Source organism: Pungitius pungitius, chromosome 19 (assembly GCF_949316345.1).
Source record: "Pungitius pungitius chromosome 19, fPunPun2.1, whole genome shotgun sequence".
NCBI lineage: Eukaryota > Metazoa > Chordata > Actinopteri > Perciformes > Gasterosteidae > Pungitius > Pungitius pungitius.
Window position 1 is genome coordinate 2,789,037 of NC_084918.1, and position 26,209 is coordinate 2,815,245.

At 47.7% G+C, this 26,209-nt stretch overlaps 1 protein-coding gene across 3 annotated transcripts; it reads left to right on the plus strand.

Annotated features, from left to right (window-relative positions):
* The first annotated feature begins 1,311 nt into the window (after nt 1-1,311).
* On the plus strand, nt 1,312-14,777 carry cdh19 (cadherin 19, type 2). Of its 3 annotated transcripts, XM_037456368.2 has the most exons (12): nt 1,312-1,576; nt 1,668-1,962; nt 2,855-2,974; nt 5,870-6,037; nt 6,809-6,999; nt 7,993-8,246; nt 9,412-9,548; nt 10,206-10,327; nt 10,535-10,652; nt 11,145-11,399; nt 11,754-11,801; nt 12,355-12,470. In XM_037456368.2, exons 1-11 carry the CDS (start codon nt 1,331-1,333, stop codon nt 11,768-11,770), a joined length of 1,923 nt encoding a protein of 640 aa, XP_037312265.2. In that variant the 5' UTR covers nt 1,312-1,330; the 3' UTR covers nt 11,771-11,801; nt 12,355-12,470. The 3 variants fall into 3 exon arrangements, 2 of the variants coding, with proteins under 2 accessions (XP_037312265.2, XP_037312264.2); XR_009942747.1 differs by having other exon boundaries at nt 11,145-11,801; nt 12,355-12,404; XM_037456367.2 differs by lacking the exon at nt 11,754-11,801 and having other exon boundaries at nt 12,355-14,777.
* Nucleotides 14,778-26,209: the final 11,432 nt, after the last annotated feature.

A 26,209-nucleotide genomic window follows, 5' to 3' on the forward strand; every position in this document is an offset into this window, starting at 1 on the left:
CCCCGCAGAGGCGCAGACAGCGAGTTTTCACAGATAAAAGCGTGCGTCGGCAGCTGATTTTCTTTCCAGCCCCATTACGACTGGATGTTGGCAGCTAATTCGGTTTCAGCAGATTAAACGTGGACTTTACGAGCTGTTAAGCATTAGCCACCGAAAACTACTCCCAACGACGTCCTGGAGTGCACTCCAAAACCCCCGAGTTCCTCCACCGGGACCAGCCATGCGGAAAAATGTGCGCAGCCTGGATTCAAGCGTCCCAAATATTTGGGACTCCCATTTGTCACGTGCCAATGCAACAGTGTCAAAAAGCTCCCTTTTTGGAGGGGTTTAGAATTAAAGCCTCAGGCAAAGGTACCAATTTAGTCGCTAGTTTTCTATGGAAATGTTTGGTCTCTTCGACAGTAACGCGCTGACAGTGGATCGTTATTGCTGCTAACGGTTGAAAGGCATTTTTACGGTTAATCCGTTCATCTGAAGGCAAATTCGTAGAGGTTTCGACTGGGGAAGCGTCGCCGAGGCGGGTTCAAAGACGTCGCGTCGTCCTGACTAATCTGCCGTGTCGTCTGACCTTCGCCGTCCTCGCGCTCCCGACCCCGGGTCCGCGTTGTAATCGCATTGATTCCACTCGTGTGTTGTGTCTCTGTTTTTTCCATGTCTGGGAAGACATTGATCTAATTAGAAATCTTCATTAGCGAGCTGCAGAGTGCATCGTCAGGCTTTAGGAATGATTTTCAGGCCCTACATCCCCCCCCCCCCCCCCCTCCTCGACCCTCCTCCCTCATCCTGTGAAACACAGTGCAGGGCCTTGTCTCAACTCAGAACTTCATGGAAAAAACAAAAGGGGGGAGAGTTTGTGTAAAATTCCATCCCTCATCCGGCTTCCTTGCTTGAACTTCTCAAACATCTGATAAACATCTCATAAAATAACTTCATCATTTCCTCATCAAGCTCAAGGTTTTTAACCTGCATGTTGTTTTAATACTATTAATCATATAAAAGATAATATTGTTTGAGCACAGCAGGGTAGGTAAATGTTGTGTTTGGGGAAAGCGTGTTAACTCTCCCTTAGATTTGGGAGCTTTTGAAATGGAGCGTGTTCTACATTTGCCAATTTTTGCATCCGGTCCTGCAGATTTTAATTTCCTCATTTAGCAAACTGGAGATTTCTCACTCCGGCCTTTAATCGAATTGTTTCAGAGACATGAGCGCGCGTGCAAACCACGGCATAACGAGATGGGATCCAGTGAAGCACTGTGCTGCGGATAGAAGAATGAAGGCGACGGTGCACCAGTGAGCCCCCACCCCCCCGCCCCCCCTCTGTCCGCCGACCATGGGAAGTGCCGGGGAAGTGCGCGGATGGGCGGTGAAAATGAGCATGCCCAGCGTCCTGGCCGTGGTGGCGGTCTTTGCTGTGATGCCCGGCGGTGCACTGAGCGACATGAGAGGCGCTCGGGGCCCGGAAGCCCAGCAACTGGCCCAAGGATCCGCTCCACTGCACCGCCGCTCCAAGAGGGGCTGGATCTGGAAGCAGCTGTTTGTCCCCGAGGAAGATCCCACTCCTCGCGTTATTGGCCAGGTACCATTTTCAGATTGAATGTCCTCCAAGTCCTTGACAAGCTAATTTGTATTTTATTCGTTATATTGAGCTTGCGTGTACCTTTCCGCAGCTCAAATCCGACTACGACCGAGGGGAGGTCTCCTTAAAGTACATACTAACCGGAGAAGGGGCCGGAGACGCGTTCGAGATAGACGAGTACTCCGGGGAGATCCGGACCCTGAAGAAGCTCGACCGAGAGGAGAAGTCCTTCTACGTCCTCCAAGCCCAGGCCATCAACAGGAGGTCCAATGAGCCGGAGGAACCCCAGTCCGAGTTCATCATCAAGGTGCAGGACATCAATGACAATGGGCCGCAGTTCCAGAACGAACCGTATGTGTCCAGCATCCCTGAGATGTGTCCAACCGGTACGTGTACGAGAGGCCGGAGGAAATAACCCAATCAAGTGCTAAGGCCTGTTTTTATATGCTAACGGAGTTACTTATTTCATAAATCTAAAGTTAGAATTAATCTGTTTACACATAAAAGTGAAACCCTCGCTCTGGAACGGTGAGGATCGGCTTTATCGTTCTGAGCATATACTTTTAAAATGAATTTTCTTAACTTAGATCTGGACTGAAGACAATGATCTTTTAGGTTTTATGAATGTCTGTCATCTGTCCCCATGCAGGAAGTTCAAAGTATTGGATTGTGAAATGCAGCTCGGATGCCTTTTATGGATAAATGTATCGTATAATGTTATTATAACCACTGCCCTTTCATACCACAAACATAATGCAATCTGCTTCTGTGGCGTAATATCTCATTTGGATCATAATGCATTTGACTCTGAAAAGAGAAAGAAAGCCCCCCCCCCCCCCCCCCCCCATGTAAGGAAAAAAGAGGGTGTCTTCCGGGGTAAAAAAAGAGAAAAGAACAAGATTGACGAGGACTGAGGGAGAGGATGTGGTCAGTGGAGAAGAGGGCAGTAAGCGTGGAAAGATGGAGAGGCGGATTGGATTGGAAGGGAGGGGGGGTGGGGGGGGGGGTAAGGAGCAGCAGGTGGACGGCGAGCGAGACGTCGCTGTGGGGCCCGGCGAGGTCATCGCACACACCTGCACAGCCCGCCATGCTCCCCGCCGTCCTCCGCCATCGCCAGCCCCCTCCCCAAATCATCCCTCCTCTCATCCGCTTTCCCCCCCCCCAAGCCAGACAGACAGACCCTGCGGGACTGTGGCATAATCACTTCATCTCCTCGTCGACTGGAACTGCTGCCCAAGCTTACTCTGACTGTGTGATCTGCCCCCCCCCCCCCCACAGGGACCACCGTGGCCCGGGTGACAGCCACAGATGCTGATGATCCCTCGTTTGGAAACAACGCCAAGCTCATCTACTCCATCCTGCAGGGGGAGCCCTACTTCTCTGTGGAGCCAAAGACAGGTAGCTCTCCCACCCCCCAGGAGGCCTTTAGTGAATAATGTTAAACTCCACACAACAGGAACAGAACCCATCACACATCTCATCACTTTGAAAAGTGCATAAATGCACTTCCTTCTTTTCTTTAAACAGCTATTATTCACAGGTTTACATGGGTCTTTCTAACATGATGTTAGAAAGACGTTTACATGCAAATGAATGCATTGTGTAAAAGTGTAAATATCATAGCTACAGGTACCTGTGAAAAGACCAAAACAGCAGATGAATTGATCTTAGAAGCTTTTACTGCCTGTGTTTTTCCCTCCCTGTAAGAAAGCTCCATTCTTCCCTGAAATGCTTCAAATCATCAATGAGGAACAAAAGATGAAAGAAATAACAATGAGGCTCAGTGTTGCTCCAACAGACATGAGAAGCAGTTTGGCCACAGAGTGAGACCGAATGCTAAATGCGACATTTTTAAGGGGACTAAAATAATGTTGAAATGAACATCCGTGAACTAGAAACACATTGTGAAAGGGTTAACGCCGTAGGACGAGAGCACGGACGTCTACACACTGGACAGTAAAGGTTTACTCCAAATCAGACCAGAGTTTAAAAAAGGGATTATGTAATGTTTACTAAGGTGACAAATCAAGTGAAGAGCATCAACACTTCCCTCCCTAGCCCTCCTGGTATTAATCTACTTCTAATCTACTAGTCATGTTGATTTCAAAGCCCTCCTGGTATTAATCTGCTTCTAATCTACTAGTCACGTTGATTTCAAAGCCCTCCTGGTATTAATCTACTTCTAATCTACTAGTCATGTTGATTTCAAAGCCCTCCTGGTATTAATCTACTTCTAATCTACTAGTCATGTTGATTTCAAAGCCCTCCTGGTATTAATCTACTTCTAATCTACTAGTCATGTTGATTTCAAAGCCCTCCTGGTATTAATCTACTTCTAATCTACTAGTCACGTTGATTTCAAAGCCCTCCTGGTATTAATCTACTTCTAATCTACTAGTCACGTTGATTTCAAAGCCCTCCTGGTATTAATCTACTAGTCATGTTGATTTCAAAGCCCTCCTGGTATAAATCTACTTCTAATCTACTAGTCATGTTGATTTCAAAGCCCTCCTGGTATAAATCTACTTCTAATCTACTAGTCATGTTGATTTCAAAGCCCTCCTGGTATTAATCTACTTCTAATCTACTAGTCACGTTGATTTCAAAGCCCTCCTGGTATAAATCTACTTCTAATCTACTAGTCATGTTGATTTCAAAGCCCTCCTGGTATTAATCTACTTCTAATCTACTAGTCACGTTGATTTCAAAGCCCTCCTGGTATTAATCTACTAGTCATGTTGATTTCAAAGCCCTCCTGGTATTAATCTATTTCTAATCTACTAGTCACGTTGATTTCAAAGCCCTCCTGGTATTAATCTACTTCTAATCTACTAGTCATGTTGATTTCAAAGCCCTCCTGGTATTAATCTACTTCTAATCTACTAGTCATGTTGATTTCAAAGCCCTCCTGGTATTAATCTACTTCTAATCTACTAGTCACGTTGATTTCAAAGCCCTCCTGGTATTAATCTACTTCTAATCTACTAGTCATGTTGATTTCAAAGCCCTCCTGGTATTAATCTACTTCTAATCTACTAGTCATGTTGATTTCAAAGCCCTCCTGGTATTAATCTACTTCTAATCTACTAGTCATGTTGATTTCAAAGCCCTCCTGGTATTAATCTACTTCTAATCTACTAGTCACGTTGATTTCAAAGCCCTCCTGGTATTAATCTACTTCTAATCTACTAGTCACGTTGATTTAAAAGCCCTCCTGGTATTAATCTACTAGTCATGTTGATTTCAAAGCCCTCCTGGTATAAATCTACTTCTAATCTACTAGTCATGTTGATTTCAAAGCCCTCCTGGTATAAATCTACTTCTAATCTACTAGTCATGTTGATTTCAAAGCCCTCCTGGTATTAATCTACTTCTAATCTACTAGTCACGTTGATTTCAAAGCCCTCCTGGTATTAATCTACTTCTAATCTACTAGTCATGTTGATTTCAAAGCCCTCCTGGTATTAATCTACTTCTAATCTACTAGTCACGTTGATTTCAAAGCCCTCCTGGTATAAATCTACTTCTAATCTACTAGTCATGTTGATTTCAAAGCCCTCCTGGTATTAATCTACTTCTAATCTACTAGTCACGTTGATTTCAAAGCCCTCCTGGTATTAATCTACTAGTCATGTTGATTTCAAAGCCCTCCTGGTATTAATCTATTTCTAATCTACTAGTCACGTTGATTTCAAAGCCCTCCTGGTATTAATCTACTTCTAATCTACTAGTCATGTTGATTTCAAAGCCCTCCTGGTATTAATCTACTTCTAATCTACTAGTCACGTTGATTTCAAAGCCCTCCTGGTATTAATCTACTTCTAATCTACTAGTCATGTTGATTTCAAAGCCCTCCTGGTATTAATCTACTTCTAATCTACTAGTCACGTTGATTTCAAAGCCCTCCTGGTATTAATCTACTTCTAATCTACTAGTCATGTTGATTTCAAAGCCCTCCTGGTATTAATCTACTTCTAATCTACTAGTCACGTTGATTTCAAAGCCCTCCTGGTATTAATCTACTTCTAATCTACTAGTCACGTTGATTTCTAAGCCCTCCTGGTATAAATCTACTTCTAATCTACTAGTCATGTTGATTTCAAAGCCCTCCTGGTATTAATCTACTTCTAATCTACTAGTCACGTTGATTTCAAAGCCCTCCTGGTATTACTATATATCAAACAGGGTTTACAGGCCTGAGGCAGAGATTTACTCACAGTTTGAACAAACACCTGACGGCCTCCCCTTGGTGCACCACCTCTCCGTCTGTCCGTCTCTCGCTCCACCCGCCAGGCATCGTCCTGACGTCCAGGCCCGACATGGACCGCGAGGCCCGGGACCAGTACCTGGTGGTGGTGCAGGTGAAGGACATGCTCGGCCTCGGCGGCGGCTACTCCGCCTCCACCACCGTCACCGTCAGCCTGACCGACGTCAACGACAACGGACCCACTTTCCAGCACCGTGAGTCCGTTTTTAAATGCCGCACCTAAAGATGCTTCTATTTGGTCGGGGGGGGGGAGGGAGGGAGGGAGAGGGTGCACGTGCACAGGCGTCGCCCGCCGGATGGATTTAATCATTCACACATGAAAGGACATTTGTCATGACCTTTAGAAACAAACCCGGGATTCCCGGTGATAAAGCTCACTAAATGAATGCTCCGGGAAGAAATCAATTCTGAAGAAATGAGACGGCAGGGATGATACCTTTAACTATTAATGTAACATTCACATTCACTGCATCCTATCCAGTCAAAAGGCCTTATAATTATTGTATGACCACACTTCACTTTGAACTGTGCCCTCTGTTTTGTGACATAATTGGTGATTATTATGTGGGTTTTCTGTGTGTGTGTGTGTGTGTGTGTGTGTGTGTGTGTGTGTTCCTCCCAGTCGGGGGAGCCGTCCAAATAGAGTCACTCAAAGGCACAATCGCGTTTTTCTCATCTTGGTATTAGAGCTCTGGGATTATGTGGAGTCGCCGCCATTTATCTGCGACTCACACAAATTGACCCAACACCACAATGTTCCCCCCTTCTTATCACTTCACACACGAGCAGACTCTCTCCAACAGATATTAACAACTTTCTGTCACGCTATGTGGCCAAAGTTAAGTAAAGAAACCCCCTTTTTTTAAAATCTATATATTCGTCATTTTTCACCAAAAGTGTCATGTGCTCTCACAGAGCTTTTGAATTCTTTTTTTACAACGTCCACATCGTCCTCGTTTCTTCAGACCTGTACGCCTTTGCCGTGCCCGAGGACTCGGCAGTGGGCACCACGGTGGGCAGGATCATGGCGCTGGACGGAGACAGCGGTGTCCACGCCAGGATGACCTACAGCCTGGAGGACGACCTGGAGGAAAGCGCCACGTTTGTCATCCAAACGGACCCGGTGACGCAGGAGGGGGTCGTTGTGCTCGCCAAGGTGAGCACAACGCGCCGCGTCGCCCGCCATCGTCTAATGCACGGATTCATGTTGTTTTTGTTTTAATGCGTTTAAGGGCAGGAGTGCAGTGAGGAAGCAAAAGGACGGGCCAGATTCCATCAACATGACACACACACACACACACACACACACACACCGAAGCGAAATGAATAAACTTCTAAAAGTATCCACACTATGATACGACTCAACATGCACGACGAGAGAGTGTAAATAGCTTGATTTGAAGATTAAATATAAGCACTTCAAGACAAGTGATCACTTTGCGATGATTAAAAAAAAAAAAGAAAAAAAAAAAGAAGTAGTAGTGAGGCCTCACTCAGTATTTCACATATAAGTAAAAATGTGTTCATCAGCATCAGAGTATTCTTTAACTACCTCAGTAGGAGTTCTCATTACGCAGAATGATCCATTTAAGAGTTATTATTATTAGTAACATCGTTATTGAAGCATCAATGTGTTCATCGCTTTAATCGTACAGCTGGTGAAGGAGGGGGTGGGGCGGGGGCTTAATTAAAACTCTTTAAATACTGCTGGGTAACAAAATCCCTAATAATGCATTGGATCTTATGTTTATATTAATGTGCTTTGTTACATTCCATCACCTGACAGTCCTAAAAATATTCATTGAAGAATCCTCACAGATTCTCTTGTTTTCCTCCAGGACTTGTGCTTCACACTCGGAAATCATCACATAAAAGATGCTTCTTCATTCAATTTAGATGCCGTGATAATGAAATAAAAAAACAAACACGTTATTGACTCTGTCTCTGAATCCTTTTGGAAATGCAATAACGGTTTGCATGTTGCTGTTTTTTTTATTTTTTTTATTACCAGGGTTATAACGTTAAGAAATCTATTAAAGGCCGCATTATTTAAGCGCATGCTCACGGCTGCGGGCCGGAAAGCGGTCTCCCTCCGAGCCTGATGGCGACGGACCAGGTGCTAACGCGACTGTTCCGTTTCCCCTCGCAGCCTCTGGACTACGAAACCAAGAGGCGCTTCGTCATGGCCGCCGAGGCCGCCAACGACCACGTGGACACTCGCTTTCTGACCCCGGAGGAGTTCAGGGACAGGACGACGCTCAAGATCGTCGTGGAGGACGTGGACGAGCCGCCCGCCTTCCTGCCGGCGCCCCGCGAGTGGAAGGTCCCCGAAAATGCAGCGGTGGGGGCCGTGGTCGGCGGCGTCACGGCCAGAGACACGGACGCCGTCAACAATCCCATCAGGTGCGGTAATGGGGGAGGAGGGGGGGGGGGGGGGGGGGGTGTTCGTCCTAACCGGGAAGAATGGCACCTGCCAGCAGACGGTGCGGTAATGACGGGGGGGGGGGGGGGGGGGGCAGCTTGCTCCACGCGGTGAAAAATCATTCCATTTGCAGAAGTGTAGGCTGGCTCGGTGCATCTGTTTTTACCCTTGATCCCCGGATACCCCGCTGCACGTTTATCTCACATCACTTTAGTAGGAAATGAGCCCCGCTGAATAAATCATCAGGATTCTTTTTCTTTTTCTTTTTTACCTCACAGTCTCCTTTTTTTTTTCTTCTATCCGTTGCCGTGGCATCGTCACAAAGCGACGCGGGGATGTAATAAAGCGCCATACGGCGTGGCAGCACGTGGAACAGAGATTTGCAGTCATTTGCAGGTGGGGCACGTTGCGGCGGAGACATCAGCGGCCACCGTAGCGCACGTAGTCCATCTTCAGCAGAGCTTAAGAGTGGCAGGTGCTGCACATCATCCTCAGCCCCGGCATGCATTACCCTCCCCTTTTTTTTTTCTTTTTTTTTTTTTTAGAGACTGGGCCTCACTGATCAATAAAGTCACGTTGACATTTTCGGGGAGGGTTTTTCCGCGACTCTACTAAATGCGATCGAGTTTACTTTGGTTCGAATTGTCAAACTTTTCCCCGTTGTTAGAGAGAGGGGGGGCTCTCGCAAAAAGGATTCGTTAGTCACCCTGATGTCACAATCACTTCTATTAATGAGTATCAGAAGGTACGGCGGCGTGGAAGACACGCGGCGCGTCGCCTACTGGCACAGAGCACCACGCGCTGGTGTTGGTTTTGTCCCTGCAGCCACACCGCCTTCATGTCTCATGCTTTTTTAACCATATTTATTATGATAAAAACTCAATAAGGGGAAAAAGAAACCACGGTGTAGCTTCGTGAGGCGCTTTGTTTCCCACCGAGTTGTTGTCACACGGGCGCGCGCACGTGCTCACGTGCTCGCGCTGCCTTTGTTGGGTGTCTGTCAACAGATTAGAAGAAACGAGCAGTTTCCCCCCTAATTAATCTCCCAGTGGCATCGCAATGTTTTGTTGGCCCAGAAAGCGGGGCCTCCACCGCTAAATGCGCCTCTCTGAGGTTTCCCCCCCCCCCGCCCTCCCCCCCTTGCAGATATTCCATCGACAGGAGGAGCGGCGGCACAAAGGCGTTCAAGATAGACCCCGACAATGGAACCGTAACCGTCGCCGAGGCGCTGGACCGGGAGGCCGCCGAGTGGCACAACGTGACCGTCGAAGCCAGGGAAGGCGGTAAGGAGGACGCCGTTTATCCTCGCTCGGGGTAGAGAGACCTGCTCGGGATATATTATTAACATCGCGCGTTGATGACAAGTCTTTGTCTGGAAGTAACACACAGGGAGGGGTGGGGAGGGGGGGGTACTGATGGGAGGATTATGCAGAAAAATACAAAAAAAAAAAAAAAAAGAACACGGTTAATCCTGCAGGAAAGGATTGTGTTTGTAGTTAGAATAATCAAATAACATTTAAATAACCGGCGATAGTTAAGATGACGAGAGCTGTCGGTCCATCCTGAACACACACTGCCTCCAAAATGTAGCAATAAGTAGGAGGAGTAAACAAGAACATCCATGAAAAGTTGGCCAAAAGTTATGAGTCAACAATTGAAATACTTAAAGGCGTGTAAAAGTTGTTACAAATACCTGTTTTGCCACTTTAAGTTGGGATACAAATGCAAAGATGTCAACATTAAGCTATTGGAGGAGCACTGGTCTACACTGAGGAACTCACCTCTCCCCTTCCTTCGTTGGAAGACGCTCTACATGCCATTTGCACGCCGAAAAAGAAACATTAATCAGTCCTAAGTGTTATTTCGACAGAGCTTTTAGAAAGCGTTTACGGTACACGCACCCGGTGGACCCCAGCAAATGTCTATCTTCACTCCTGCAGCGCCGAACCATTTATCCTCCTCCGTGGTGGTGTTCATCAAAGTGCTGGACGTAAACGACAACGTGCCGAGGCTCGCAGCCGATTACCAGCCGTTCATCTGCGAGGGAACGCAAGCCGGAGAAGTACATTGTTTTAATTTTTCTTTGGCGGTTGGATATTTGAGAATTTACTATTTATTTATCGAATGGACGGCGAATGTATTTGTAATGCAACGTGTTCTATTCCATCCAAGTACTATTTTTACACCTTAAATGACTCTCAAGGAGACACCTCAGACACGGACATTGTGAGTTGTTAAATCGGATTGTTTGTGCCTGCGTGTCTCTCAGCTCATTCAGCTGCTCAGCGCGGTCGACATGGACGAGCCGGTCGAGGGACACCACTTCTACTTCTCCATGGTCCCCGAGAAGCACATCAATCCGAACTTCACCATCAGAGACAACCAAGGTCACAACCATAATGTTTACATCCCTGAGCGGGGGGGGGGGGGGGGGAGGAGCGACAATAAACGCTTCGGGAACAAGAGGCGGCGGGTCAAATGTTTCTCATTTGCATGAATTGATGTGATGCGATCCATTTGTTTTCAAGCACCAGCCGGCAAAGCTGGGGCCCAAGACCCATTTTCCCGTCTTTTTGCTAAGCTAACCGTAGCGCTGCAGTGACCAAATGTCCTCCTGCATTTTGCACTGTTTTTGCCATTTTGGCATGAAACCCTTCAGTAGGTTGTCGTTTTATTTTGTGAGTCCGTCAATTATAAAAGGCGGTCAACCTTTTCCTCAAAGGCTGCAGGTATCAAACAACAACTGTTAAAGTGGGCAGCGGGGGAGATATTGGGTCGTTTTACGGCACCGCAGCCCACTCAGCAACCCGGGACGCCGGCGGTGAGTCAGGCGTCAGAAACAAACCGCCATTTTTGGGGTCTTTTTTTTTTTTTAACAGACAACACGGCCGGCATCGTGGCCCGAAGGAGCAGCTTCACGCGGAAGGATCGGAGCCGCTACCTGCTGCCCGTGGTGGTGACCGACAGCGGCTCGCCGGCCCTCTCCGGCACCGCCACGCTGACCGTCAGCGTCTGCAGCTGCCGGCCCGCCGGCCACTGCCCCGCCGCGGGGGGGGTGGAGGCCCTCGCCCTGTCCATGGGGGTCAGCCTGCAGACCCTGCTGGGGCTGCTGGTCTGCCTCGTCACACTCACGGGTGAGATAAGCGCCGGACTCGCCTTCGGGTCCAGCAAAGTCCATTCAAACTAGTGCGAGTCAAGTCCAAAATATTCAGAATGTTGAAATAGACTTTAAAGTTTCAACTGATAATGCGCCTTCAAAAGGAAAGGATCTTTCTTTGTGTCAATTTGCAAAGCTAGAGCTCCATCCTCCAGACACTAAAAGTAATGAGAAAAAAAAGACTACTGAGGAATCTTGACAAAGGTCTTGTCCCGAAAAGTTTCTGCGGACCTCCTGGAGTGAGACAAAAGAGAGACGTGAGAGGCATTTTGATTGATCACCTTTGATCAATGGATGGGTGTCTGTCTGATATCAACTCATTCTCTTTCAGCGGATCTCTTGTGCTAAAGCAGCTCCACCTCACGTAATGTTTTGGCAAGTACGTAAACTTGAGTTAAAAAAAAAAAAGAAGTCATTTTTCCATTAACAAATTGCCCCTTTTCATTTGATTCCCCATTTAAAAAAACTCACCCGCGTGCCTTTAACACACACTTTTAAAAACGCCGGCGGGTAATGAGCACACTGGTTTGCGATGCATCAGCAGCGAAGCCGTCCCGGGACACTGATGGGTTTGCATAGTGAAGAGCTTTATTAAGACCTCAGCCGCTCTGTGTCCCTCCCCGTGCCCATCGCATGAAAGATGAATGGCGATACCTGCTGTGCTAACACTCAGACGTCAGGTGAGCACAGCCCCCCCCCCCCCCGACCAAAGCGTGGCACAATCAGATAAACGCTCTTCTTAACACCCTGTGCCAAACAAACAAGTCCTTTCATGTGTGAGCCAGAGTTAAAAAAAATTAAAAATTAAAAACTAATTTTGATGCCTCGCACCGGCAGTGATTTACAGGGGAGGAAACGGGGGGGGGGGAGGGGGGCTCCGTCGGGCCACCGGTGTTTAACGCTAACGACCCCCCGCCGCGTTGTGTCTGCAGCGCTGTCAGCCCTGATGCTCGTGGTGAGGAGGCACAGGCGCCAGAAGCAGCAGGAGGAGGAGGAGGAGGAGGCGGGGGCGATGGAGACGGCGTCGCAGAAGGTGCTGCGCTACGGAGCGGACGGGGGCCCCCGCCGGCCCGCCGTCCCGCTGCGCCGCCACCCGAGGAGGCGGGAGAGGAGGCTGCGCAGGGAGGACGTCAGGGCCAGCATACGGATGTCCCTCGGGGAGTCCCACCTCATCGGGCCGGACGACGAGGTCTTCGGGCGGTTCATCCTGGACCGGCTGGCGGAGGCGGACCGGGACCCCGGCGCCGCCCCGCCCGACTGCCTGAGGCGCTTCGCCTACGAGGGGTCCGGCTCCCCCGCGGGCTCCCTGAGCTCGCTGGAGTCGGCCTCCCTGGAGCTGGAGCCCGGGCGACCCGTTTGTAACCCCCGCCCCCCCCCGGTCAGACTCACGCCGTGGTACGGGGGAGGGGAGGAAGACACGTTCTTCTGAGCTGCTCCCCTGCCTTTTCTCATGTATTTATCTTGCGCCCCTCATATTCGGAGCCCTTCCTATGTCCCCTCATTTCATTGTGCTGGGTCCTGACGGGCAGCCTCTCGTGCTTGTGCAAATATTGGCTGTGGGCGTAGCATGACGGGACAACACGCCGAGGCCACACAGCGTGCTGTTTACTCTGCAGAAACGCTCCGTCTGCAAGCCTAAAAAACGACTGTTTTAACCACGTCCCCCCTCCCCGAGTCAAAGAGTCCCCCCCCCCTGTGTAAAGTCGTGAAGGAGGACTGTTGAGTCTACAGCTTTGTGTGAATCTAAAGACTCGAAAAATAAAAAACCACACGAGAGGAAAGTGTGACCCTGAAAACAGCAAATGTACCGACATAGCTGGTAACGGTGCAGTATGTATGATGCTTCAATTGTTACATTTATTACAGTGTGATATTTCTACACTCATTATACGTACATTATTACTTACCTGTGACATTTACAATTCTTTTATATTTTGTATTTTTACCGGCTGTGTAATTATATTCTACTCTATGGAATGATATACATGAATGCAAATCTCCCTTAGGTACATGTACGGCAACATATTTTTTTAAACAGAGATTTTGTTTCCCGATTAGCCTGCACATACCGAAGGGTTCTCCATTAAATATGAACCCTGGACCATGCATAATGCTGTGTGATATGATCACAGGACACACGTCGGCCAATCAGCAGCAGAAAAGCCCGACTTGGAGGAGAGAGAAAAGAGAGAGATTTGAAATGCAGAGAAGAGAAGAAGTGAAGCTGGAGAAAGGCCAACGTGTGCAGCGCCTCTTCTTTCTTCCCTCTGCAGCGTTCGTTGCTGGTTGCGTGGGACATGTGTTGCGTGGGCGGGCTGCTGGCGGGGTGACTGGAGGTGACCGCATGGGCCTCAGGTTCCGCCCCCCCCCTCCCCTTCACCTTCTCGTCCACTAATTGGGCCTCGCTCGGCGTCTGCGAAAGGAATAACTAAAACACAAATATGTTTACGCACCTATTCGGAAAGTAAGAGAGAATTCGAAAAGGAAACCACTAACTGCTTGTATCTATTCAGCTCTTCTTCTTTTTCTTTTTTTTTTGCCGCGGTTACTTGCGTGATGGGTTCACCGCCCAGCGAGACAATTTCCAGACACCACTGCGACTCGGAGTGAAGCTTCAAATAGCTTCCGCTGCGGGAACAATCTCTCCGGCCAGGTCTTTTTCAGACGGAGTCATTGTCTCCGTCTGATGGCTTCTGAAGGCGCAGGTTCTCTCCTTTCAAACCGATCTCCACCCTCCAACATGGGGGGGGCTATTTGCCCACAAACGCGCCGTTGTAATTCCCTCCTTCAAAAAGTACCGTAAATGTCAAAAAGTCATTCAGCTCCTGGTGTCATTTAACCTTCTGAGTTTCTTTCATTACCCACGGTGAATATCACGGGTAATTTAACCTAACAGCTCCTTTCTTTGTGTAATTACACCCATTACAGCAATGTGAAGGATTTCGCTCCGTCAACTGTCTCCGTCCCTCTTTTCTCTTTTCAAACCCGGGTCGGCAGACTCGTCGCCACGGCGACGAGCCTTTGAGGAGCCATCCCGGAACGCGGCACTCGTGAGCATGAGTGGACACCAAATAAAACAAATCAAACGGTCTGTTTTGGTTGATGAGGTCATTTGTCTGAAAAGTTTGAATCTTGAACGTAATTAAAGAGTCCGAAAAAGATAAAAAGCTTGGACAACAGTTTGTTTTCATGAATCCTTTTCCCATTGGAGCTGGGCCCTCTGTGGAAAAACTACCCAACACACTTTAGAGAGACTTGAGGGCCTAAAGGGCGCCGCCCGGCGCGCGTGAGTCACCTCGGGCGCCGTTCGTCGCGCTGCTTTCAGATCTGACAGCAAACGTGTTAAAGAGATTAACGCCAACTTTGAATATTTTGGGATTTACACAACATAGTTTTTTTTTTTTTTTTTTTTTCGGTGTGAACCTTCGGCGCGTTAATAAGCGTTCCCTCGCGGCGGGGCGAGACTCGGGGGGGGGGGGTTGTCTTTGAAAATGAATTATTGATGGCGTGCGAGGCGTTTTGCAGCCGTGTTTTGTTGCTCATCGGAGGCTAATTGGTGGATGTTTGGGGGATAATGTGCAGCCTCGTTCACAACACGGTTGATAGGTTTATATCAGGCCCGAGGCCACTCCATTGTTATCCGGACAATTTGGACTGGAGAGGATTTTATTTTTTTTGGGGGGGGGGGGGGGGGGGGCTCTGTGGATCCGCCTGAAGAGAGTGTTTACACTGCAAATCATGTGGGTGGTGTGTTTCACTTTCACGCTTTTCCGAGTACCCAATCCCAAGTGCCAAATTACAAGGAATGGATTAGACAATTTGTTCATATTATTTAATGTATGCTGTAATCATTAGCGTGCTGACTGCTAGCGAGGGACGAGCCCCCCCCCCCCCCCGACCCCGATGCGCTGTAATTATTTTACTGGGGTCTCGTATCGAAAACGACTCATCTGGAAACACTAGAAAATAAATCCGATTCTTTTCATTTCAGTGAATCACAGCTGGACTCGAACCACACAAGAGACGTTGTTGATGAAGATCAGCTTTTCGCTAACTACAAAACATAAATTGTATTTATGTTACACATAAGATATAATTTATATATATAACATATGAAAACGCTGGTACATGTGATTTTGGTTTTGACAATATTGATTAAAAAAATGCTTTTTCCATTTGAGTAATATTATAATGACAGTCTCCGATTGACCGACTCACATTGACATCGTCATCACCTCCTCATCTCCTATTTATTGAACATTTTGTGGGTGGCTCTTTGAAGCAAATATGACGTTTTGCCTGTGATGTACTTTCTATTTCACGTAGTCGTTAGACGGCGCTGCCGCGACGGCGTTTCGCCTCGTTTGAAGACGCCACACTTAAGGTTAAGCATCACCAGCCGCAGAATATAGCTCCGATCTCCATGTTCACTTAGACAGACATTTCACCAGCACCGCCCCCCCCCCGATTACTGTGACTTTTGTCTGTCTGAAATGAAAATGGCAGCAGAAACAGCCTGTGATTGTGTGACGGGGGGGAGGTAGTGAGCCTGTTTGCTAATCACCAATCATCGTTTTGACTGCGGCATTAAATCAACATTAAAAAGCATTTTTTGCATCCTTTGACAAATCAGATTACAGGCAAAAAACCAACAGCCAGCCGCACACGAGGGAGCCGAGTGGCGTCCGGGGGCCGAGTGGCGTCCCGAGGCTCGTCCTTCAGCCACAAAGACTCGGCCTCGAGCCCCATCACGGCCTTCGCTGCCCCCCCCCCCTTCCCCCGGGCACGGTGCACTCGGCACTTAAGTGCTTCCCTCTGTGGCTTTTATTGGATTCGGGAGAGGGCCGCATTCAGTTGACGGTTACTGTCCGTCAAATTAGAGCCCAAACACACCCCTCCCTCCCCCACACACACACACACACACACTCCTGGTTGAGCAGATTGTTGTCTAGAGGAATAGCTCCCCCCTCCATTGAGGGAAGTGTTGAGCAACATCACATCACAGATTGTCAGACTTTTCATTGGATCAGAAAACACAATAAGCTATTTTTCACAGAGCTTCTTCCATCTCATCATTCTTTCTGCTTCCCTTTCCACTTATCATACGTAACACATCCGCTTGATCTGATTTCATATTGTTCTCTCCTCCAGGTCTGTGCTATGAAGCCACCATTATGGATAACCAAAGGCCTCGGGTTCAAAGTGAAAAGTCCCATTAATAAAGAAGAGATTACTTTCCCTTTGCTGTCGAGGCTCCGTGAGGCTCTGGGATTGATGCTCTCACATTAAATCAGACCCTTCAAAGGTCCTTCCCAAACTGCACCAGTGCCAACTTTACAGGTGACTCTTTTTTTTTTTTTGATCTTTTTTTGCTCCACTTTCATGGAATGTTCACTGTGTTTTTTTTTTTATCCAGACATTGATATTAGGATTTTGCTTTGTTTGTTGGTTTGGTTAAAAATGCAAGGATTTTTTTTGCGTTGTTTCTTCCTTCCTCTCTTTCTTTCTTTCTTCCCCCCCCCCCCCCCCCCCCCCCCCCTCGGAGCCACAGGGTTTGTTGTTCACTCTTTTTTTTTTTTTTTTTTTTTTTGTCTGAGCCATCATTCAAAACGCGGGGCTTTCTTCTGACAGGCAGCGGAGCGAGGAAATGAGAAATGACTTACACAGTTTAGCTCCTCTTCATTTCCACTTGCTTTATTATTACCACACACGTTCTCATGCCCCCTCTCTGTGTGTGTGTGTGTATGTGTGTGTGTGTGTGTGATCAAACTGCAGATGATTAGTGAAGTCTCCTTGGCAAAAAGACACCCACATCTGTAAAAACGCGGAGAGGTTTTTTGTCAAATGTCCACACGCGACATCCGGTGCATTCGGTCGATCTCGACACAGCAGACAGCGATGCCCCCCCCCCCCCCCACTCACGCTGCACTAATTAGCTGTCATTCATAATTTATTGAAGTCAGAATGGGAATAATAAATGGGAATGGGATTTTTTTATTTGGGGTGTGATGTCAGCTGCCGCTGCTGCCGGGGCACCGCTGGAGACCCGCTGGTAAACATGGCGGCATAACTGCAGGATCGTTTGTCAGTCGAATGAGTTAATAGTTAATTGTGTGCAAAGGGGGCGAAGTGAGGCCAAACGTGTGACTGTTGATTGTATTCAGGTCTCCACCTCGGTTTACATCCGGCACACGAGGATCGGATGGGCAGCGGTCTGAAGGCATCAGCTGGATGTGAGAAGAACGCAGAAGAAACAGACTGATGGTTTCTCTGCTCCTCTTCATGCATGAGTTAGAATATCAATTGTAGTTCTTGGTGGGGGGGGGGAAAAAGATCCAATCAATCAGTCAACTGATCCAAACAGATGGTCCAACTCCTTCCCTCTCTGCTCTGTTTGTAAAGTGGGAGACTAAAATATTTCAATAAAGTTTTGGAGAAGGAAAAAAAAAAAAAAAAGGCAAATCAGCGGAAACAGAATAAATGACAATCAGCGAACAGCACGCGGCGGCTGCAATATGCAGGTTTTTTGCGGGAGGACGACGTCTCTGATGTTTTATCTGCTGTTGATTAAAAAAATAATCCGATAATCCGTTTCTTGTGTTTGGGTGTGAACAGCTGAGCGTAGCGGCAATACGGAGACTGGCTGTTTTTATTTGGTTAAATCGTGTTGTCTCACGCAGGGCGGCTTCTTCTTAAATGTGTTTAACCCCTGTTTTAAAACCATATCATGGTATGGCGTAGGTGTGATGACTCTCAGCCGGGGTCTCTCCTTCAGTTTGAGATGTGTCTCCATTGTTTATGCGCATGTTGTGAGGTGCTCCGCAAGTCAGGAAAGAAAAAACAAAAAAAGCCATCGATGCAGTCCTCAGAAGTAGCACATCATTAATAACGGAGGGACCTTTGAACATCCTGCATAAATGTCTAATTAGGTTTGGTAACCTTTAGGAAACTCAAGTGGCTGAATGCTAAACAGGCCTGGAGATCTTGTACTGCATGGCAAACGGAGGCCTCAACACGCGGTGCCGACATTGAGGTCGGTTTGCCCCTCCCCAAACCCCCCCACCCCTGCACGAAAAGGGCATGCGATTAAAACCACGTGGGATCCCAATGGGCAATTTGTGGGCAGTTTGTGGTAGTGAAACCACGCTGTGCAGGTGGCACATGAGCACGCGCGCGTTCTGCACGCTGCCCTCGGAGCGCCGTCGTTCCGCGTCGCTGCGACGGCGCCCGCGCGGCGTTTAGCGAGTATTCCAGCCGGCGGCCGCGCTTCCTGCTGACAGCGTTAGAAGGACATGACCCGGGAAAACGCTGCCCTCGTCCTCGTCCTCACGGCGGCCGCATTTTAGAGGCTGACGGCAAAAGACCATGAAGAATATGGCCATGTTGTGTTTTAATACACCTCCTGCTGCGGGTTAAGCTTCCGTCTTTAGCCGCATGTTGGCTCCGCTGCGGTCGACCTGACGCCCGTGAGGCCGGAGAGCAGCAGATGTTCTACAAAATGAGCCAGAAATGTGCCCAGAAATGGCCGAGGGATTTAGAGAAAGTTTTAAGATACAAGTTTATTAAAAAAATAACACAGTAAAAGACAGCAACGATGACCCCATTGTGGTGATCGAAAGTGAAAACCAAGTCATCATCAGGAACAAACTGTCCTCGTCTCCAACGCCATGCGTCCCACAATTGTAGAAAGCATTGTGTTTGTTGCATCTACTAATTGGAAGGCAGCACCTAACTTTGATTTTAACCACTTGCTGATTATATATATATTTTAGTACACTAAATGCCAGGGTGAGAAATGGTTTGACTATAGACTAAAAAATACAACGTCTTATTCAAGAGAAAATAGCCATAATAAACTATGTTGGCGTAAAAATCCATTACTTATTCATCATTATTCAGTATTTTTATTACCAGTATACAAACAAACATTACTCCTCACGCTGCCTGTTTGCCAAACTGCGTTTCGTTGTCTCAGTACTTGCAGTCTGTGCAATGACACTCAAGTCGAGTCTGGATTACCGCACACAAAGACAATATCACTCTTCATTGGTGCAAAGAGCACACAAGTTGCGTAAAGTATCTACAGAATGCATTTCATATTCCCAGATCGTTTCCTCCCCCTTTTTTTTCCCAACATGACATTGTGTCCCGTTAAACCCACGTAGAAGTGTGCACATGCACATAAATTATGCTGCAAAACTGGGAAGAGTCGCAGGCCGCGATGTAAAAAAAGACCGCATGTACGTTCTTTTTACGTCCCTCAAAGGAATTCATGCTGTCGCGATCATCTGAAAGTAAACACACCCCGTGTCCCCTGCGTGACACCTCGGTGCCACACAACAACGTCAACGCGCACATCCCGAGACACACATCACAGGCACTCAAACATGTTTATTACGTGCCCTCACACACACACACACACAGTTGTCAGAGGCACAGCTTAGAATCAGAGGGGCCGTTAATGGAGGCGGACAGCTCGCCTTCATCAAAGTGCAGAGGAGATGCAGATCCGTGTCCTGCAGGATGCGGGGACTCGGATGTGTGCCCCCCCCCCCCCCTCCCGTCGGGGGGCCCCGAACCCTTTCTCTCTCGCTGCGATGACATCATTTCACCACCGTCAGGGTTTATTTTTATTATTATTATTATTATTATTTATTATTTTTATTTTTTCCCTCCGTATTTGACCGATTACGAGAAGCCGCGAGCGGCTGAAACGCGTGGCCTGGTTGATGATGACGGCGGCGGGAGGCCGTCCCCCGGGAAACGGAGAGGTGACACGAGGACACTGTCGCCAGATGTTTACACCTGTGTGTGTGTGTGTGTGTGTGTGTGTGTGTGTTGTGTTGCTGTGGTCAAAGCAGCAGCTTTACGGAGTAAACATGCTTCATTAGTCAAATTCTGCCCCTTTGAATTCCTCCAAAAGAGCAGTTTTCCAAATTATTCTTTCACATTGTGGCTGTTAAATCGGATCATTGGTCTCATTCATCTCTTATTATTGTGTAGTGAAATATATAAATGACTCCTTAGGATGTTTATAGTTCGTGCTGCTTCTTCTTCTCCCTCTAAATATTAAATATGTAGGAGGTGCGATAGAGAGGTGGACATTTTTCCTTAATCACTTCGCCCTGAGTCAACATCACCCATCTCTCATCAGTTATTTGCCATCTTCTTTCTTTGTATTTCAAATTTTAACCTCTAATTACTCTGAGGGAAGAACGGCTTCGCCTCAGTGCCGTTATTGAGTGTGTGAGGCACAACGAACACGAGTTCCACTTGTCACCATTCGCAGGTGTCAAAACAAGGCATTTTACTGCCACCAGGCGCCGGAGCCGCAGCCATTCCACGCCAGGCGTAAGGAACAATGTGCCAGATGTTTTGTCATCAGCCATCAAGGCAGCGCGCTTGATCGCCGCCATTCAACAAGGGCGCTTAAACGGATCACTTTGGGGCCGCTGTTATTCCAGCGCGCGTCGGCCCCCGGGACCCATACGTGGGATTTCATAACGCGTCCCGCAATCTGTCTGCGCGCTATTTACTCCAAGGTGAAGGTCGGGGGGGGTGGCGGGGGGTGGGGGGGGAATCAATGTGTACCATCGTGCAATACAAACTTTTACAAACGAGTGAAATCACCTGAAATACGTTTTTAATCCCACTCGTGAGACGGTGTCAACTGCTTTTTTGGCATATTGATGGAGCCAAGGGGGGGGGGGGGGGTGGTGCAGACGTCCCCAGAAAGAGCTAATGACATGTTAATGCTGAGAGGCAGACGTTGGGGAGGCCGAATGACGGCAGTCTCCCAATTATTACCTCTGAGGGACGGGGGCCCCGAGCGTCACGCAAACAAACCTCGGTGTAAATACAAATAACTGGCTGACATGTGACAGAAGGCCCCGCCGCGCCACCGCTGCTCCAACCGCGTTCACGCCCCCGCGCTTTGTTTCAGGCGGAGACAACAACACAACGACCCCCCCACCCCCCAGATTTAAACATTTCTGACTTTAAACCGGTGAAACTTTTCCTTGTTCCCCTTTCGTTTGGGACTTTTCCAATACTTTGTTAGGCCAGGAATACGTGAATTTCAGTGTGTGTGTGGGGGAGGGGTCAAGAGGGGGGGGGGGGTCTGTGGGAGGAGGGTAAAGGCTGGTGCATGTTGTGTGTCGACGGATTCGCTTCGATTCATGTTTTCTGAAAGGCCTGCGCGTGTTGCAGTTCACCTCCAGACCACCAGGTGGAGTCACGCTTTTTGTCGAGGACGACCTACAGACGTCTTTGTGTCAAATGTGACACATTTGTCCCGTATTTTCCTCCACAACTCTGCGCAGCCCTCGAGCTGCGTAAGTGGTCAAAAGTCCTCAAACTGATTCGTTGTCTCGTACAAACAAAATCCTTCTTTTAAAAATGGCGGAATTATGCTATGGAACCGGAAATGTGAGACTCCCGAAGGGATGCAGTCAGCACAGGGTTAGGGTTTACCTGTGAATGCATCTGTGTGTTCCTGTTTTGCTTGGCTTAGCTGGAGCTTGCTCCCCCCCCCCCCCCTTCCCCCTCCCCTCTGGTGCGTGCAGCATGCGGCGGCCATTGTGACGGAGGGTGAAGGGAGACGACAGGGCGGCGTCTGAAGATGCTCTCGTCCCCGCCTCATGAATGATGCAGAAGGTGCAGCCAGCAGGTTCTCGGCGCCGGGGCTTCAAAGTTTATCGGCCTCCCCGGGAGAGAGACTTCAGTGCTGGGGTGGGTGAGGAGGGGGGAGGGGGGGGGGGGGACCTGGTCAAACTCAATTAAATACTACCAGGGATAATTCCATCCCCTCATTGTGGCATTTTTTATTTTTTTTTAGAAGAATAAAGCCGGGATGGTTCCACCTTGAGGGGACAACAGCCTGTGAATTATTAAGCTTCAGGTTTAGTCGCTTCATGTGAAAATGTTTCAATTTGTGGATCGCAGAAGACGTGATTTATGAATATTTCCATTAATTGTGTGAGTCGCTCTAAGATCCGCAGACGGACAGACATTTATACGTCGGACTGGTAGATTTAAATCCATAACGTTACTTGAGCGCACAGTTAAACCTCTGGATGAGCTGTAATTGTCCCATTAACGGTTGATTTATTAATCATCCCGATTTGAATGTATAATTCGTCTGATGATGACAAACACACACAAAAAAAATCCCAAAACCCAGTCTTTAGAGATGCAATTAGCTGCGGAGCCCCCCCCCCCCCCCCTGACGGCAGACACCCCCCCTTCACAGAGGCTATTGTAGCATGTAACTATTTTCCTTGTCTACATGACAAACAAACACTTATGCCACCCACATACTCTGCAGCTATATCAAGCCAGGCTTGGCTAATGATGATAAACCTTACGTTAAAAAGTACAAAGTGCCGCTAATTAGGCCCTGTGTCGATTACGGCTCATTAATGCCGACGTCGCCCCTGACGTGTGTGTGTTTTTTTCGCCACAATCATCACCGGCGAGAGGCTCCGCTGCGTCATTCCCCCAATTACTTGAATCCATCATTGTACCGAATGCTTTGAGCGAGTTTAAATGAGAATTTAAGCAACCTTCTAGGAAAATACAAACTGCGATTGGGCGGGGGTGGGGGGGGGGGGGGGGAAAGGGACCGTCCACTCACTCCTGTTGTATTTTGTACCAGACGTTGCGCGGAGAGATTTTCTTTCAACTGTCGAAAAGGCAAAGAAATTGGATGATGTAACACGGTTTTCCTTCCAGGGTGAGTTTTCAAAGCTCACATCCAGCGAGTCAAAAGTAAAAAATTGAGTAGAAATAGGATCAAATGCAGTCTGGATTGAATAGTCCAGCCAGCGATTTATGGACAACATTTTCACAAATCGACACACACACACACACACACACACACTTCAGCACCACCTGCACCCAGCAGCCCTCGGCTCCTCCCCTTCACTCTCGCCTCTGCTGCTGCTTTCTTCACCCTTTTTTTTTTTTTTTTGTGTGTGCCCCAAACGTGCTTCTCCTCTCTGCAGCATTCGTCTTCCTGCATCGTGTGAAGCTTCAGAAGTGAACGCCCGAATCATCTCGTTGTCTCTGACCTTTCTGAAGACAAACTAAATGGCAGCTTTCCGAAGCTCAATGATTTCCTGACCATCACTTTTTGTTTATATTCGTCTCACAATTGGTGTCAACATTCGCCTCCGCCGGCTACTTCATCACTCTGGTGACGTGTGCATTTGGAGTTGGACTGTCCAGGTATTATCCCAAACGTTCTCAGCTTTTCCAGCCCATCACCACTTTGACCTGCTTCTCATGTGCCCGCCTCCAGAGAATCATTTCCATTGGCCGGCTGAAGGCAGGCGAGCACCAAGAAAAACATGGCGCGGCGAAGGGCTTCTGATGTGCCTTTTCTCTCTTTTTCAAAGGACCAGTGATGCCGGTGCAGTGGGGGGGGTTTGTGTTTGGGGGGGGGGGGGGTGGCCTCCATTTCTCTGCCACCCACGCACATTTTTTAATTTTAATATTTGCTTTCCCGGGCGATCGCAGGAAAAACGTACATTCACCTCGAGTTGTACAGAAACCCAAGCCAAAGAATTGGAGTGTGTGTGAAAGTGCCCCCCCCCCCCGACCCCCCCACACACCCCACCCCCTCTCAGTGGGGGGCAATCTGTTGATGACGTGTGGTTACTTTAAGGATCGGGTGGAGTGGGCGTCGCCGCCCGGGGGCCTCGGCAGCCGAGGCCAAAGCCGGTAATCAACCGATGTCCAGATGGAGCCGCTGATAGCAGGGGGTGGGGGGACGTGGGGGGGTCCCTGATTGCTCCTGAGGACCCCCGGGCAGCCGCTATTTAACACACTTCCCGCTGATTTTGATTGACAGCCGGTCCATCAAAATAATCACCTTGTCGCTATCAGGGGAGGAGATTGCATCAGGTGCATCAGGTGTCTGCGTCGGAGTCTGTCCGCTTGGATGAAAGCGGCGTGGTGGACTCCGGCGGACGCACCCGCTGCATCTCGCCACGATATCACTCAAATCTGTGTCGCTGCCATTACCAGTAATCGCTTTCTCTCAAACTTCTTCTGGGGAAATGGGAGGACAGTTGTTATCGAGTTTGTAGATGCGCAGCGGGTAGAACTTTTCCAATGTGTAGCTGTGATGACTGTGATGCTAAATGCTAAGCTAGCTAGCTTAACAGCGTCACGCTGAACTCCTGGTGCCTTTATTTTCTCTTTTTACTTGTATAATTTATGTATACTCTCCATTTTGTGGAAGAAAACACGAGGCGCCACAAGCCACTGGTGACGCGGCACAGCGAGAGCTTCCCGTGAATCCGACTGAGCGACGAGGCATTTTATCGGCCATTAATTCGGCCTCTGAATACGTGAGAGGACGTTTGCGGTTTGATTTGAAACCGCTAACGACGGTGACCTTGGCTCCCCCCCCCCCCCGACCGCCTGGTAAGAAATCTCTGGTGTTTTGTTTTCTGCCGGGTTCAAAGCTTTGGGAAACTGTGTCAATACCTGAGAGGAGAGGAACGTCTTCACCGAGCAAAGATGCAGAAGAAGCCCATTGCAAGCTCTTGCATCACTGTGAATTATACTGTCGCTTGTTTTTGTGAACCTCAGAGTTAAGGAGAAGGCTTCTATTTGACTTCTATCGAGATTGTTGTGGGTCATCAACTCGGTTCCATTTGCACTCTCTTGTGAGATCTGTGGCCTGAAAAAGTAGCTTTTAGGAGGCCACATTGTAGCAGATTTTGACTGCTGTATTATTTTTCTGACATAGTGTATGAATTCTTTAATAATATTTATGACGTACTCTACTTTAATGTGACTTTTTATTACATTCATTTCATATACTATATTTTCCTTTTTCAAGACATTTTACACAATGATTGTGTCAAAGTTTTATTAGAATACTAAATTATAACTTTTCAGGACACTTTTGCTGCATGACATTTTAATGACTCATTTTTCATATACAATGCTTGTACTATTTCTAAAACTTTATTCACATACTGTACTGTGACTTTGTTTGACATACTAAGTCTTTATTTGTTTGTTTTTATAACAATTTGACTATCAACTATTTTTCTGCAGACAGTTCATTACTTTTTTATTATACTCTAAGATCTGAATTTTTTCAGACTATTTTTTACATTTTATGTCACTATTTTTTTCTGACTTTGGTAACTATTTTTCTACAGACATTGTCTTTTTAAGTATATTGTTTCATTTTAGTCAAACTATACCATGACTTTTAAATGACATTGAATACTGTGACTTTTCCCAAAAAATTGAGAGATCTTATTCATTACTTGTGCAATTTATAATGACATACTACACTATGACTTTTAAGAAAAACATTTCAACTAGGGCCGGGACTTTAGCGCGTTAATTACGATTAATTAATTACAATGTGAATTAAGATTAATTAGTCACACAAAAAATAACACATTAAACATTTTTTACGCATTTTTACACTTATTTTTTGCACCGCGGAACGTTTCTCACTTGATGAGTTTCGGAGGACCGATTATACTGGAGCACCAACTAGCGTTCATGACTTCAGACAACAACAAACCACAGTGAACATGAACGAAGAAGCTGACGAGACCGTGTCGGGTGGCCCCGTGAATGGGAAATCTTATTATAATAAACACACGGATTGAAGCGTCGATAAGAGCGTGGTTGTGTGCAAGCTGTGCAACAAGGAATTCACATCGAGCCTCAAGTATCACCTCAACGCAAAACAATTAGCAGCTAGCGTGGACGTTAGCCCCACTCCGAGTACAAGGACCCACACCCAACCCA

What these genes read in the sequence shown, in the direction of transcription:
- cdh19 (XM_037456367.2), top strand. Translation starts at nt 1,331, where the DNA reads ATGGGAAGTGCCGGGGAAGTGCGCGGATGGGCGGTGAAAATGAGCATG. An exon ending in AGGGAACGCAAGCCGGAGAA is followed by an intron (nt 10,328 to 10,534) that starts GTACATTGTTTT and finishes CGTGTCTCTCAG; the next exon opens with CTCATTCAGCTGCTCAGCGC. An exon ending in CACCATCAGAGACAACCAAG is followed by an intron (nt 10,653 to 11,144) that starts GTCACAACCATA and finishes TTTTTTTAACAG; the next exon opens with ACAACACGGCCGGCATCGTG.